This window comes from Zootoca vivipara, chromosome 6 (genome assembly GCF_963506605.1).
Source record: "Zootoca vivipara chromosome 6, rZooViv1.1, whole genome shotgun sequence".
NCBI lineage: Eukaryota > Metazoa > Chordata > Lepidosauria > Squamata > Lacertidae > Zootoca > Zootoca vivipara.
The window spans coordinates 87,222,760-87,238,147 of NC_083281.1; the positions used below are offsets into that span (position 1 = coordinate 87,222,760).

General features: G+C 48.0%; 1 protein-coding gene across 1 annotated transcript; it reads right to left on the reverse strand.

The window, feature by feature from the left end:
• Nucleotides 1–1,116: 1,116 nt before the first annotated feature.
• On the reverse strand, nucleotides 1,117–11,311 carry TNFRSF8 (TNF receptor superfamily member 8). The gene is made up of 8 exons (XM_060276481.1): nucleotides 11,233–11,311; nucleotides 10,980–11,135; nucleotides 9,088–9,181; nucleotides 8,774–8,940; nucleotides 7,247–7,414; nucleotides 4,491–4,516; nucleotides 2,147–2,357; nucleotides 1,117–1,364 (listed from the first exon to the last, which is right to left on the reverse strand). Exons 1-8 carry the CDS (start codon nucleotides 11,309–11,311, stop codon nucleotides 1,117–1,119), a joined length of 1,149 nt encoding a protein of 382 aa, XP_060132464.1.
• Nucleotides 11,312–15,388: the final 4,077 nt, after the last annotated feature.

The following is a 15,388-nucleotide window of genomic DNA, read 5'->3' on the forward strand; positions in this document are numbered from 1 at the left end:
GGGGATTGTCATCAAATGCAAATAGAAGACAGCTCTGGGTTTCTTTGCAAACTACTTTAGGCTCAGAGAATCTGCCCGGGGAAAATTTACCACCACATTTCTGTTCTGGTTGTTGTCAGTTCCGCAGTTCCAAACTAGCAGCTGGAAAAGAAAACCCGCCTAATAAAGCTTCTCCAACCTGGTGCCCTCTAGATTTTGGGGGCTGCAATTCCCATCGTCACCCCTGAGCATCGGCCATGTTGACCGGGGCTGCTGGGAGCTGGAGGCCAACATCATCCCTAAAGCAGACCGTCGCTTGCCATTACAGCCCCCAGCTAACTCCATCATAACTCTGCCATCCTTCAATGCAGGGATCATAGAGAGAAACTGTGGTCCTCTGCTGTGGGGCTCCCATCATCCCTAACCATTGGTCCTGCTGGCTGGGGCTGATGGGGGTCAGATTCTGACAACATCCAGGGGACACTAGGATGGGGAAAGCTGGCTTAAGGTATCAAAAAATCAGAGTCTTAGAGTTAGAAAAGACCCCCAAGAGTCATCTAGTCCAGCCCCCTGCAATGCAAGAATCTCAGCTAAAATATCATTGTCAATGGACTCCCACAAAGAAAAGGTGGGTTGAAAGGTGGTCAATTCATCTTCCGTTTCCAAATTTGGAGCAATTCTGCCTGCAAATTCACCCACAACGGGACCACGCGAGACCAAGACTCAAATGGTTGTACAGTCGTACATTGGTTTTTGAACAGAATGGGTTCTGGAAGTCCGTTCGACTTCTGAAACGTTCGGAAACCAAGGAGTGGCTTCTGATTGGCTGCAGGAGCGCATCCTGCAGCCAATCAGAAGCTGTGGAAGCCATGCCGGACGTTCGGCTTCCAAGGCAAAGCTTGCAAACCGGAACACCTACTTCTGGGTTTGCGACATTCGAGTTCCAAGTTGTTTGTGAACCAAGCTGTTCGGAAACCAAGGTACGACTGTTGAGCATTTCCTATGCTAAAAGCACCATAGAGATGGAGTCATGCTTCCCAGCTCAATAAGAGTGGCTGGGGGAAACCCAGCCAGATGGGCAGGGCATAAATAATAAAATTATTATTTATTATTATAAGCGCACCCGTCATTTTCCAGCTAGATGGCCAAAGTCTTTTCACTGGAATTGTGGAATTCCCACTCTTCCTCCACGGGAGTTGTGATGTCACTTCCTGGGCGGAATTCCGTTTCCTGTTCTGGATAGCGCATGACCAGTTCCTTCCCCTCTACATCCTCCTGGGTCTCAGAGCCGCCATCTTCCTCCTTGGCAAGGCACATCTTCCCAGAAGGCACTTCCGAAACAGACCCCACGATCACCGTGTCAGCTCTCATGATGTATATTTTTTCTAGGGTGGGGGAGAAGCAGGAAACAGTGTTATTTCCCCCTCCCTCAGTCACACATAAAGCATAGCTTCAGGTGGGGAAAAACTGTTGGGGGATCAAAACGTTCCACCCTTCTTTTTTAAAAAGTTCTTTTTGCAAAAAAAATGGTATATGCAGTGGTACCTTGGTTGCTGAACTTAATCCGTTCCGGGAGTCAACTCCCAGAACCATTCAAAAACCAAGGTGCAGCTTCCGATTGGCTGCAGGAGCTTTCTGCACTCAACTGGAAGCTGTGGAAGCAAACCAGAACACTCACTTTCGGGTTTGCAGCATTCGGGAGCCGATTTGTTTGGGAGCCAAGCCGTTCAACAACCAAGGTAAAGGTAAAGGGTAAAGGGACACCTGATCATTAGGTCCAGTCACGGACGACTCTGGGGTTGCGGCGCTCATCTCGCTTTACTGGCCGAGGGAGCCGGCATACAGCTTCCGGGTCATATGGGCAGCATGACTAAGCCGCTTCTGGCGAACCAGAGCAGCGCACGGAAGCGCTGTTTACCTTCCCTATTTATCTACTTGCACTTTGAGGTGCTTTCGAACTGCTAGGTTGGCAGGAGCAGGGACCGAGCTCACCCCGTCGCGGGGATTCGAACCGCGGACCTTCTGATCGGCAAGCCCTAGGCTCTGTGGTTTAGACCACAGCGCCACCCGCGTCCCAACCGAGGTACCACTGTGTTATACAACTCATAATGGAGCACTGACTCCCACAGGAGGCAGTGAGGGCCACCGACCTCGACGGCTGACTCACCGATGTGGTTACTCATGTGGTTCTGCAGGGGGGGCTCCACAAATGCCCCTCCATCCACCTGAAGCAGCTCGGCATCATCGGGACCAAGGACAGGAGTGTTTTCCATTTCCAAGACGGAGACGTCATCAGCGGCTTCTGCGAGGGGTTCGGGATTCGGCTGGTCCTCCTCTCCTGATCCATGCCCTCCAGAGTCCGGCCCATTGATCCTCTCCTTGCAAAGACAGGAGATCAGTGGGTGAGGGGTCTATCCTGTGCAGGAAGGCAGACCATCTATTCTCACTGCCCAGTTCTCCCTCCTCTGGCTTTTCCCACCATCAAGATTTAGGATGCATAAGCCCCTGTAGAAGTTGCCTTTGACCTAGTGTGCGTACAGCAAAGGGCAGCGAAGGCAAGTGAGGCCCTGGTTCAGAGATGGGGGTACCTGCGCCCTTCGAGATGTTGCCAGAACACAACTTTTATCCACGCTGGCTGCTGGTCAGTGGCCAAGAGGTGGGGCCCAGTTACATTGGGACATCCACGGGTTCCCCTTCCCTGAACTAGGCCCTCACTTGCCTTCACCCCACTTTGTTACGTCCATCACAACTCTGCCTCCTTTGAATGCAGGGTTGGGAAACCAGAGGCCCTCACATCACCATCCCCGACCACTGAGCACGCTGGCTGAGGCTGATGGCAGCTGGTGTCCAGAATTTGGAGGGCCAGCTCCCCATCCCATCAGGCAGACCTGATTTCAAATCCTTGCTCAGCCATGAGACTTACTGGGTGGCCTCGATCTCCCCGTTTTCTCTTTCAGCTACTTGGCAGGGAAAGCAAACCTAATAATAATAATAATAATAATATCATAATAATTTATTATTTGTGCCCCGCCCATCTGGCTGGGTTTCCCCTGCCACTCTGGGCGGCTTCCAACAAAGATTTAAAATACATTAAAATGGCCATTTGGACCATTCTCAGCTCCTTGGAGGAAGAATATCATGCAGGCACACATTCACATGTCCTCCCCTTCTTTTCTCTCTCTCTCTCTCTCTTTCTTTTATAATAATTTTTTAATTGATTTCCCACATTTTCCACATCTTTACAATAATCATTTCCCCTTTCTATTTATTAGGTTCTTTTGAACCCTCGGACTTCCCTCCTTCCCTCCATGGGTTCTTTCCTTGCCCCATAATTAACTGCATCTTCTATGTTTTCCAAATAATTATATAAATCAGATATAAACCTCAGATATGCAGATGACACAACCTTGATGGCAGAAAGTGAGGAGGAATTAAAGAACCTTTTAATGAGGGTGAAAGAGGAGAGCGCAAAACATGGTCTGAAGCTCAACATCAAAAAAAACAAGATCATGGCCACTGGTCCCATCACCTCCTGGCAAATAGAAGGGGAAGAAATGGAGGCAGTGAGAGATTTTACTTTCTTGGGCTCCTTGATCACTGCAGATGGTGACAGCAGTCACGAAATTAAAAGACGCCTGCTTCTTGGGAGAAAAGCAATGACAAACCTAGACAGCATCTTAAAAAGCAGAGACATCACCTTGCCTACAAAGGTCCGTATAGTTAAAGCTATGGTTTTCCCAGTAGTGATGTATGGAAGTGAGAGCTAGACCATCAAGAAGGCTGATCGCCGAAGAATTGATGCTTTTGAAATATGGTGCTGGAGGAGACTCTTGAGAGTCCCATGGACTGCAAGAAGATCAAACCTATCCATTCTGAAGGAAATCAGCCCTGAGTGCTCCCTGGAAGGACAGATCGTGAAGCTGAGGCTCCAATACTTTGGCCACCTCTTGAGAAGAGAAGACTCCCTGGAAAAGACCTTGATGTTGGGAAAGATGGAGGGCACTAGGAGAAGGGGACGACAGAGGACGAGATGGTTGGACAGTGTTCTCGAAGCTACGAACATGAGTTTGACCAAACTGCGGGAGGCAGTGGAAGACAGGAGTGCCTGGCGTGCTCTGGTCCATGGGGTCACGAAGAGTCGGACACGACTAAACGACTAAACAACAACAACATATAAATCACAAGTAAAATGTAGTAAAATTCCACATTACAAGTATCTTCACGTTCCTGCCAGTGACTTAGAAATTTTTTAGTGATCTTTTAAATAAAGTAAGAATTTATTCCAGTCCATTTCGAATACTTGATCTTCCTGGTTTCGGATCTTTCCTGTCAATTTCGCCAACTCCGCATAGTCCATCAGTTTCGCCTGACATTCCACTTCTTCTTGCCCTCCCCTTCTTTTCTTAGCTCCAGCGGTTCCTGAACAGTTTTTTAAATAGCAACAGCTGGAAGCAGAAAGCTTTATTTAACCCCTCGATATGCCGAGTTGCAAGGCAAGGGATCACACTTACTTCGCAAACCTTCGCCGGATTTGAGGCTGCAAAAGAGAGAGAAAATGAGAGGGGGGATTAAATCTCTCGCCATTCACGTTTCTACATTAATTTCTGGAGACGGCAATCCCAAAAGGTTTCCCTCTCCCTTCACAAAAAAAAACCACACACTTCATTAGAAAAGGTTCCTGCCAAAGAAGATAATTGATGGCCTCAGGCTTTCAAAATCTTTTTAAAGAGGGAGAGATTGCTTTTTTTATTTATTTCATAAAATTTATATGCATTTATATTTCATGAAGTGCGTACATGATTCTAAAAAAAGCATAATCCCATCAGTGGTTTACAAAAAGAATAAAAGCATGAAATTATCCGTTAAAAGCAGGCAAAAACAATTATTCAAAATTAATTAAAACCAGTGGCAAGCAGATTAAAACACCTGCCAGCATTGTCCGTGATATAGGCTTTCACTAAAACAAAATGTTTTTAGCAGATGATGTTTTTAGTGACATCAAGTGGGATTCATCACTGTATTCTTTTCGACACCTGCCAAAAACATTACGGTTTAGGCAAGTCTACCCAGACATGTAGAAGGCTGGTGTGTCCTTTAATCTGTTTTTGATTTATTGCTGTTTTATATATATATATATATAAACGTTTCAAGTAGTAGTATAATTTTTATGAAATCTACAGATAAAAATATATGGATTAGGAAAACCCATAGAGAACGTTTGCCAATGGCTCTGAGTTTAAACAGAGCCTCCAGACTCAGCACCCCCAGGTAGGGCTGGCGATGGTCCTTGCCAGAAATCCTGGAGAGCAGCTGCTAGCCTGTGCAGGCAATACTGAGCTAGATGGACCTATGGCATCCTATGTTCCTCCGATATTCACACATAGCAATGGATGATGAGCTACACTGAGCTCCTAGGACAGGGGGCACCTGAAATCACTCGAAACATTATACTGCTGAATCCTGGTACCCAAAACAAAGGGAACTGTGCCACCTACTGTTGCAATGAAGTTATGACAAGAGCCCAGCTCGACAAGAGCTCTTCCGCCACCCCAAACCTGAATGCCTTCTGACTTAAGAGGAAAAGAATAGCCCTGTTGGGTCCGGTGTATGGCCCATCTAGTCCAGCATTCTGTCCTGACAGTGGCAGCACTCCCTTCAGCTCCACAAAGCCCTCTTCTGCGGTTTCCAGCGACTGGTATCGAGAGGTATAATGCCTCTCACAGCAGACAGAGGACTGTCCGCTCCTCTATTGAAGCCATCCGAGCTGCCAGCCACCGCCTGCTTCCTGAGGCAGGGAGTCCCGCAGTCTAATTCTGTGCTGCATGAATAAGGGCTTCCTTTTATCTGCCCTGACTCTCCCCAACATCCGGCTTCCTTGGATCTCCACAAATTCTGGTATAGAGAGGGAGGGAGGAAAAAGCTTTTCCCTGCTCACGTTCTCCAGGGGGTGCGCGATTTTATACACCTGGAACCATAGAATCGTAGAGTTGGAAGGGACCCCCGAGGGTCATCTAGTCCAACCCCCTGCAATGCAGGAATCTTTCGCCCAACATGGGGCTCAAACTCATGACCCTGAGCTATCCCATGTCACCTCATGCTCGCCTCTTACTAGAGGCAAGAGCCAGTGTGGCGTAGTGGTTAGAGTGCCCAATTAGGACCTCAGAGAGACCAGGGTTCAAATCTCCACTCAGCCAGGATATTTGCTGGGTTGACCTTGAGCCAGTCCTGCCTCGCCGCTTAACCTACCTCACAGGGGTAACTGTGCCCCTGAAGGACCAGGTGCGCAGCCTGGGAGTCATTCTGGACTCTCAGCTGTCCATGGAGGCGCAGGTCAATTCTGTGTCCAGGGCAGCTGTCTATCAGCTCCATCTGGTACGCAGGCTGAGACCCTACCTGCCCGCAGACTGTCTCGCCAGATTGGTGCATGCTCTATTTATCTCTCACTTGGAGTACTGCAATGCGCTCTACATGGGGCTACCTTTGAAGGTGACCCGGAAACTACAACTAATCCAGAATGCAGCAGCTAGAGTGGTGACTGGGAGCGGCCGCCGAGACCACATAACACCGGTCTTGAAAGATCTACATTGGCGTTTCCGAGCACAGTTCAAAGTGTTGGTGCTGACCTTTAAAGCCCTAAATGGCCTCGGGCCAGTATACCTGAAGGAGTGTCTCCACCCCCATCGTTCTGCCCAGACACTGAGGTCCTCTACCGAGGGCCTTCTGGCAGTTCCCTCATTGCGAGAAGCCAAGTTGCAGGGAACCAGGCAGAGGGCTTTCTCGGTAGTGGCGCCTGCACTGTGGAACGCCCTCCCATCAGATGTCAAAGAGAAAAACAGCTACCAGATTTTTAGAAGGCATCTGAAGGCAGCCCTGTTTAGGGAGGCTTTAAATGTTTAATAGATTATTTTATTTCATCTTCTGTTGGAAGCCGCCCAGAGTGGCTGGGGAAACCCTGCCAGATAGGCGGGGTATTAATAATAATAATAATAATAATAATAATAATAATAATAATAATAATATGTTGTTGTTGTTGTTGTTGTTGTTGTTGTTGTTAGACATCTGGTGGGATTTTATTTCCTGTGTTTCTGACTTGCATGCTCATCATGTCTCAATTATAAATTGGAATGTTTGTCGTTATTTCTTGCCTATTTACTGGGCGTTTCACATGGTATGATGTAATACCCAACCACTGCACTTCTGGGTCGTTAATAATGTGATATGTTATTTTATATATACATATATATATATATCTTATAACAACCAGCACCTTGAAGATTGAGCATAGATTTCCTGCGAAAGAAGGTCAGCTCGCTCTTCGCTGCATGGGGGACGATCCACGCCTTGCAAAATCTCCTCCGCCAAAACATCAGCAAGCCGGCAAACAGGACCAACACGGAGAGGAGGACAGAAACCAAGAGGGCGAAATCCGTCTCCCCTGAAATGCCAAAGACACACAGAGGAATGGGCAAGGGATGAGAGGAAAGGGCGAGGAAGAAATATATGTAGAAGGTGGTTTAAAGCAGCAAGCACTGTAGAACTGAGAAACATCTTGTGATCTGTTCATTTTGGAAAGCGCAGCAGAAGGAATTAATTTCTGCACCTTTGATAGATATAGATTTGGGGGATTTCTAGCTGAGTCAGTTGGCCATTCCAGCCCCTTGAATCCTCAAGGCTAGACTACTGTAATGCATTGTGGTGTGGGGCTGCCCTGGGAGACAGCCAGGAAAACTTTACTTGGTCCAGAACGCAGGCACTAGGATTTCCCCCGGGAGCCAGGGGTTCAGATCAGATCACACTGATCTTTCTTGCCAACTGTTTTTTAATATTGTGCCTTTGAAATCACTGCAACTCGCCCTGGTACCTCACAGGAGAGGGTGACTAAGCAGTGCTTTTCTTGACCCAGCGATCGGATCTCCTCAATGCAGAAGTTCAGCTTTTCGAAACACAAAAATACAGTTCTAAACAAAGTCACAGGAAAGAGAAAAGCAGCCGGCATTTTGCTTTCGGGAAAGAGTGGGCAGTGCTTTGAAGACGCAGACCCCATCTGCACTTTAGTTTTAAACCTGCATTGTACCACTTTAAACGGAATTTCCCATAATTCTTTGGGTGGAAGCCATGAATAAATAATAATAATAATAATAATAATAATAATAATAATAATAATAATAATAATTTATTTATACCCCGCCCATCTGGCTGGGTTTCCCCCAGCCACTCTGGGCGGTTTCCAGCAGAATATTAAAATACAATGATTAATCAAATATTAAAAGCTTCCCTAAACAGATGTCTTCTAAAAGTCCGATAGTTGTTTACAGTAGTGCCTCACAAGACAAATTTAATTCGTTCCGCGAGTCAATTCGTTTTGCGAAAAATTCGTCTTGTGAATCGCGGTTTCCCGTAGGAATGCATTGAAATTTCTTTTTTTGCCCACAGGAACGCATTAATTAAATTTCAATGCATTCCTACGGGAAACCGTGATTCGCAAGACGAATTTTTCGCAAAACGAATTCGTCTTGCGAGCCACCATCAGATCGCAAGACGCATTCGTCTTGGGAAAAATTCGTCTTGCAGGGCATTCGTCTTGTGAGGTACCACTGTATCTCTTTGACATCTGATGGGAGGGCGTTCCACGGGGCGGGCGTCATGACTGTTTAAAGTGGTAGGCTACTGCTTTAAATGTACAGCGCAGACGAGGCCTATCACTTGATTTCCCCCCGTACCTCCCTGCCAAACACCATTTGCAAACCTCTGTTCGGTTTCTTCGCAGGCAAGATGTGGGTGGAGTGGAATTCACCTCTGCCTTCGCCAAGGGTTGTGCTGAGGATGCTGGCCGGCGAGGGATCCGGGAGAACAGCAGCCGTGCCCACCGGCGGCATTGACTGCCCTGGCAAGTGGCCCAGGCAGCATTTGTCCTGTGTAGTTGCACCTGTGCCCAGAGGGACCTTGTTTAACTTGGCATAGCTGGGGGCGGGTGAGAAGGAGGGAGAGAGGAAAAAAAAAACCCAACACAATGAGAGAAGTGTTACAAACGACCCTGCAAGGTAGTCCACTGGGTTTTTGTTTATATCCACACTAGATAAAGTATTGCGCAGAGGAAGTTACACTCACTCAGCGCGAGGCTTGCAGATTTGGGTGCTGGAATCTTCATCAGAGACAGTACCCGGAGGGCATTCTTCACAGACGGTATCTGTGTCAGAGGTGCCTGGGGAAAATAATGATAAAAGACTAGATTAAAACAAACATCACCAGAGGTGCCGTGGTTGGGGGTCCCAGGAGGCCAAACACCTGTTCCTATTTCTGCATCTGGGCCTCACTCTCCAGCTTCCTAGAGCAGCCAAAAGAGGACTGGGACTAGTGACTGTCAGTGGCCGCCAGGACCACAAAACACCGGTCCTGAGAGATCTACACTGGCTCCCAGTACGTTTCCGAGCACAATTCAAAGTGTTGGTACTGACCTTTAAAGCCCTCGGTCCTGTATACCTGAAGGAGCGTCTCCACCCCCACCATTCAGCCCGGACACTGAGATCCAGCGCCGAGGGCCTTCTGGCGGTTCCCTCATTGCGAGAAGTGAGGTTACAGGGAACCAGACAGAGGGCCTTCTCGGTAGTGGCACCCGCCCTGTGGAACGCCCTCCCAGCAGATGTCAAGGCAATAAGTAACTATTCTACTTTCAGAAGACAACTGAAGGCGGCCCTGTTTTGGGAAGTTTTTAATGTTTGATGCTGTACTGTTTTTAATATTCGGTTGGAAGCCACCCAGAGTGTCTGGGAAAACCCAGCCACATGGGCAGGGTATAAATAATAAATTATTATTATTATTATTAGGAGCTTTTAGGCACTGAGAAGGAGTCTCGGTGTCCCTATTTTCTAGGGACAGTCCCGGATTTACATAAGCTGCCCTGGTTTTTTATTTGATCCCAGAATAGTAATTATTATTATTTATTTATTTATTTATTTATTTATTTATTTATTTATTTATACCCCGCCCATCTGGCTGGGTTTCCCCAGCCACTCTGGGCGGCTTACAACAGAAAAATGAAATAAAACAATTAAACATTAAAAGCCTCCCTAAAACAGGGCTGCCTTCAGATGTCTTCTAAAAATCTGGTAGCTGTTTTTCTCTTTGACATCTGATGGGAGGGCGTTCCACAGTGCAGGCGCCACTACCGAGAAGGCCCTCTGCCTGGTTCCCTGCAACTTGGCTTCTCGCAACGAAGGAACCATCAGAAGGCCCTCGGTACTGGACCTCAGTGTCTGGGCAGAACGATGGGGGTGGAGACGCTCCTTCAGGTATACTGAACCAAGGCCATTTAGGGCTTTAAAGGTCAGCACCAACACTTTGAATTGTGCTCGGAAACGTACTGGGAGCCAATGTAGATCTTTCAAGACCGGTGTTATGTGGTCTCGGCGGCCGCTCCCAGTCACCAGTCTAGCTGCCGCATTCTGGATTAGTTGTAGTTTCCTTCAAAGGTAGCCCCATGTAGAGCGCATTGCAGTAGTCCAAGTGGGAGATAACCAGAGCATGCACCACTCTGGCGAGACAGTCCGCAGGCAGGTAGGGTCTCAGCCTGTGTACCAGATGGAGCTGATAGACAGCTGCCCTGGACACAGAATTGACCTGTGTCTCCATGGACAGCTGTGAGTCCAAAATGACTCCCAGGCTGCGCACCTGGTCCTTCAGGGGCACAGTTACCCCATTCAGGACCATGGAGTCCTCCACACCTCCCCACCTCCTGTCCCCCACAAACAGTACTTCTGTCTTGTCAGGATTCAGCCTGCATTGTGTCCTGCATTTACTTAAGACGCTCCTACCTTCATTAGGGAAATGTTGGAGGGTAGGGAGTTATCCAAACTCTGAACCATCAGAAGGTAAAAAGGACCCCTGGATGGTTAAGTCATAACATGAGAATAAATAGGGCAGGATCTCCCCTGCCGCCCAATGGCAGAACCCATTTTCCCTGAAGCAAAATCCTGACAGGGTCTCAATTGCTTTGTACCTACCTTTGGTCTTGACCCCAGAGCCCGGCTTGCAAGTGGTCAGCGGAATACAGGTAATACAGGTGCCCGTCGACGGCTCCTTACAGTACCATCCAGGTTGGCACTGGCATGCCCGGTTGGAACGGTTGGAGCAGGGGTGTTTTTCTACTAGGTGGCGGTCTGTTGGAGAGGACCCAAACAGATGCTGTTTTAGTCCACAACACCCCTGCAAGGTAGGTGAGGCTGAGAGGTAGCGACTGAACGAGGCCTGCTCAGCGAGCTTCGTGGCCGAATGGGGTTTTGTACCCAGATTCTAGATCAGGGTGGTTTAACCTCAGGAAAAACTTTCTAGGCATCAGAAAAAAACAACAATCTATCTGACAGTAAGAGCTGCTCGACCATAGAACGGTCTCTCCTGTGGGGGGGGGGGGGCACCCTGTTGCAACAGTTGAATAAAGATCAGGATTACTAGCTGCTTTGCTTCTCAATACAGTGGTACCTCGGTTTATGAACACAATTGGTTCCGGAAGTCTGTTCATAAACTGAAGCGTTCATAAACTGAAGCGAACTTTCCCATTGAAAGTAACGGAAAGTGAATTAATCCGTTCCAGATGGGTCCGCGGAGTACTCGACCTGAAGCGTACTTAACCCGAAGCATGGGTGTAATTGGTTCCGGAAGTCTGTTCATAAACTGAAGCGTTCATAAACTGAAGCAAACTTCCCCATTGAAAGTAATGGAAAGTGGATTAATCTGTTCCAGACGGTCCGCGGAGTACTTAAACTGAAGCGTTCATAAACTGAAGCGAACTTTCCCATTTGAAAGTAATGGAAAGTGGATTAATCCGTTCCAGATGGGTCCGCGAAGTACTCGACCTGAAACGTACTTAACCCGAAGCATGGGTGTAATTGGTTCTGGAAGTCTGTTCATAAACCCTAAACGGCCTCGGTCCAGTATACCTGAAGGAGCGTCTCCTCCCCCATCGTTCTGCCCGGACACTGAGGTCCAGTGCTGAGGGCATTCTGGCAGTTCCTTCACTGCGAGAAGCAAAGCTACAGGGAACCAGGCAGAGGGCCTTCTTGGTAGTGGCACCCACCCTGTGGAATGCCCTCCCACCAGAGGTCAAAGAGAACAACAACTACCAGACCTTTAGAAGGCATCTCAAGGCAGCCCTGTTCAGGGAAGCTTTTAATGTTTGATGGATTTCTGTATTTTAATATTTTGTTGGAAGCCGCCCAGAGTGGCTGGGGGAACCCGGCCAGATGGGCGGGGTATAAATAAATTATTATTATTATTATTATTATTATTATTATTATTATTATTATTATTAACTGAAGCGTTCATAAACTGAAGCGAACTTTCCCATTGAAAGTAATGGAAAGTGAACTAATCCGTTCCAGATGGGTCCGCGGCGTTCGTAAAACGAAAATTCGTAAACCGAGGTGTTCATAAACCGAGGTTCCACTGTATTCTCTGGTTGGCCTCTGTTGTTTTCTCCTACCAATAGAGAACCTATACAGTGGAACCTCGGTTTATGAACACCTCGGTTTACGAATTTTTGGTTTATGAACGCCGCGGACCCATCTGGAACAGATTAATTCACTTTCCATTACTTTCAATGGGGAAGTTCGCTTCAGTTTATGAACGTTTCAGTTTATGAACAGACTTCCAGAACCAATTACACCCATGCTTCAGGTTAAGTATGCTTCAGGTTGAGTACTCTGCGGACCCATCTGGAACGGATTAATCCACTTTCCATTCCTTTCAATGGGAAAGTTCGCTTCAGTTTATGAACGCTTCAGTTTATGAACAGACTTCCAGAACCAATTGTGTTCATAAACCGAGGTACCACTGTATGGCTCTTAGATACCCCATAAGGGAAAGGGAGCAGTATTTTTCTTATAACATGCTGAAGTCTTTACCACGGACTTTGACACCTGAGGAACTGGGCTGGTGCAGGAGGAGGCGAGCCCAGGCGCCAATCGAAAAGGCAGCGTGCTGCAAAGGGGAACGGGGGGCGGGGGGGGGGCAAATACCTGGCAGGCACTGCTTGCAAGCCTCGCAACGGGGTGTGACGTGCGCTTCGTTCAAGTAGTGGTCGGCTTGGCACAGGTTCTTTTTGCAGTCTGTGAGATTTGCAGGGCAAGTCACAGTCTGGGTGTATCCTAAAAAAACAAACAGGATAGGAGGCCGCTTTTAACCCAGTCCCAGGGCCTTGCAGATCCCGCTGTTGTAACATCATAGGGTTGGAGAGGACTCTTTAGTTTTCGCCAAACGTGGCTCTTCTGCCCATTTATAATTTGATTTATTGTCTTGCGAGGATGATGTTGCGTTAAGACAGGCCAGCTGCTATTAAAGCCCCTGGTAAATTAATCTCTGCTGGCACATACTTTTGATCAGAATAAAAGGAGAGGTTTTAAATTAAAAGCTTGCTTTGCAGATTGCCATTCTTCCCACGCAGCAAGTTTAAAAATTGTAGATCCTGTGAGATGCAGGATCCTGAACTGTCAGGTCATTGACACCTGAGGAAGGGGAGCTCCTTTAAGAGTTGAAGCCTTGCTTTCCCTCCCTCCACCGACAGGATTCAGGAATCTCCTTTCCCGCCTTATAGGGGGAGCGTTAGGTCCTGCAAAGCCTATGCAGTGGCATAGCCCAGGCTGAAACTGACCAACTGCAGGAAAAACAAAGTCTTAAAAGGGGTCCTGGCCGGATTATACGTCTCTATTTCAGCACCCAGGACTGGAAGGGGAATACCCTTCTATTTAACGCCAGCCCCTGATGGCGTGCCGTTCATACCCAACAGAAAAAAAAGAACCGTCAGAAGGAGAAAATGTCAGAAATTTCCTCTAGAAAGACAGTAAAAACACCCCCCACCCACAGAGTTCTCTTAAGTTCCTCGAGGGGAGTTTTGGGGCTTGGCTTCCAAGGCCACAGAGTTTGCAAACTTTGATGAGTCACCCAGCGGACCTCAGACAGCCCCCCAAAAGCACCGTATCTCCGGAGGGAGGGGAAGCTCCCTTCTGGCATGACAGACCAAACCTCTCTGGTTTTCATGAAGAAACCACAACTAAGACTGCTCACGCTGGTTTCTGAGAGTTCGATAACAAAAGCACAGCGAAATTGCCTTGCCCTCATCTGCCCACCCAACTACTTCGATCCGCAGATCTGGCCCTGTTACAACTGCTGCATAGCACCCCTTCCACTTATGCAAGAACTCCATCTTTTAGCGTGGCAGAAGCCACACTTTAGAACTCCCTGCCACTTGACATCGGGCAGCTGCCTTTGCTGTGCTTTTCTCGGTGCCTGCTAAAAACATTCTTGTTCAGACAAGCATGCCCAGGTGTTTAGAACGCGTGTTTTTTAATTCATTGCTGGTTTTAATCCCCCCCCCCTGCAATCTAATTGCTTCTGCTAAACATCTTACTGCTTTATTCTTCTTGTCAACCACCTTGAAGTTCTCTACAACCAAGCGGTATGTAATAATGAAATAAATCTGAGAGAATAAATAAGGAGGAATAACGATATTTAAACTCATTTCCAATGTTGCACTTTTACAGTGCTATGAGCTGATCTGGAAACCGGGGCAGGGGGGCAAGGCCGGTGCTAGGGTTTTTTGCGCCCTAGGCGAGATCACCTTCTGGCGCCCCCCCCCCCAATTAATAAAAAACAAAATATTAAATAAATAAATGAAAATAGAAAATAGAAAAATAGAAAATAGAAGAAAATAAAAAAGTAGAAAAAATAAAAACAAAAACAAAATAAAAAACAGCTGAGAGGCGCGGTGAGGTGGCCCCACGTGGGGAGCACGAACCTGGGGCCGCCTCCACTGCGTCTGTCAGCTGTTGAGCGGCTTCAGGCCGCTCTCTGTAGGCAAGTGCGTGCCTTAGGATAGCTGCCTGAAGCCGCTCAACAGGTGACAGGCGCAGTGGAGGCGGCACTGGGGGCGGCGGGCGGCAGGCAGCGGCAGGTGGCGGGCAGGCTGGCCAGCGCCCCCTCCATTTTGGCGCCCTAGGCAGCTGCCTAGTTCGCCTAAATGGACGCGCTGGCCCTGCAGGGGGGGGTGGATAGAAAGCCAGTCAGCAAAGGGTTGATCTCGGGCCAGAGAGACATAGGTGGCCCTCCAGGATTCTCTCCCTGGCCCTCAGAACTCTGCGCAAGCCACACCCTCTTCTATCCAGGCCACACCCTCTCATTGATTCTGCTTCCTGCCCCAATAGATTTTGCCAGTCTGGAATGTGCCCTTTGCAGATCCCCCTTAATCTCTATGATTCTAGGATTCCAGTGAGGTTGTCCTTGCAGTGCACAGAGAGAGAGAGAGACTGACCTGGGGGGCAATGGTAGCAGCACCGTAGGGGTTCTTTGTTCGACCCGATGACCAGCCCAAAACAAGGCAAGTGACCCGATCCCTAGAAAGGCAGACAGAGAAAAGCCATTG

What these genes read in the sequence shown, in the direction of transcription:
- TNFRSF8 (XM_060276481.1), bottom strand. Translation starts at nt 11,311, where the DNA reads ATGCCTAGAAAGTTTTTCCTGAGGTTAAACCACCCTGATCTAGAATCT. An exon ending in CTCTGGGGTCAAGACCAAAG is followed by an intron (nt 9,182 to 10,979) that starts GTAGGTACAAAG and finishes TATTTTCCCCAG; the next exon opens with GCACCTCTGACACAGATACC. An exon ending in ATCTGCAAGCCTCGCGCTGA is followed by an intron (nt 8,941 to 9,087) that starts GTGAGTGTAACT and finishes ACCCGCCCCCAG; the next exon opens with CTATGCCAAGTTAAACAAGG.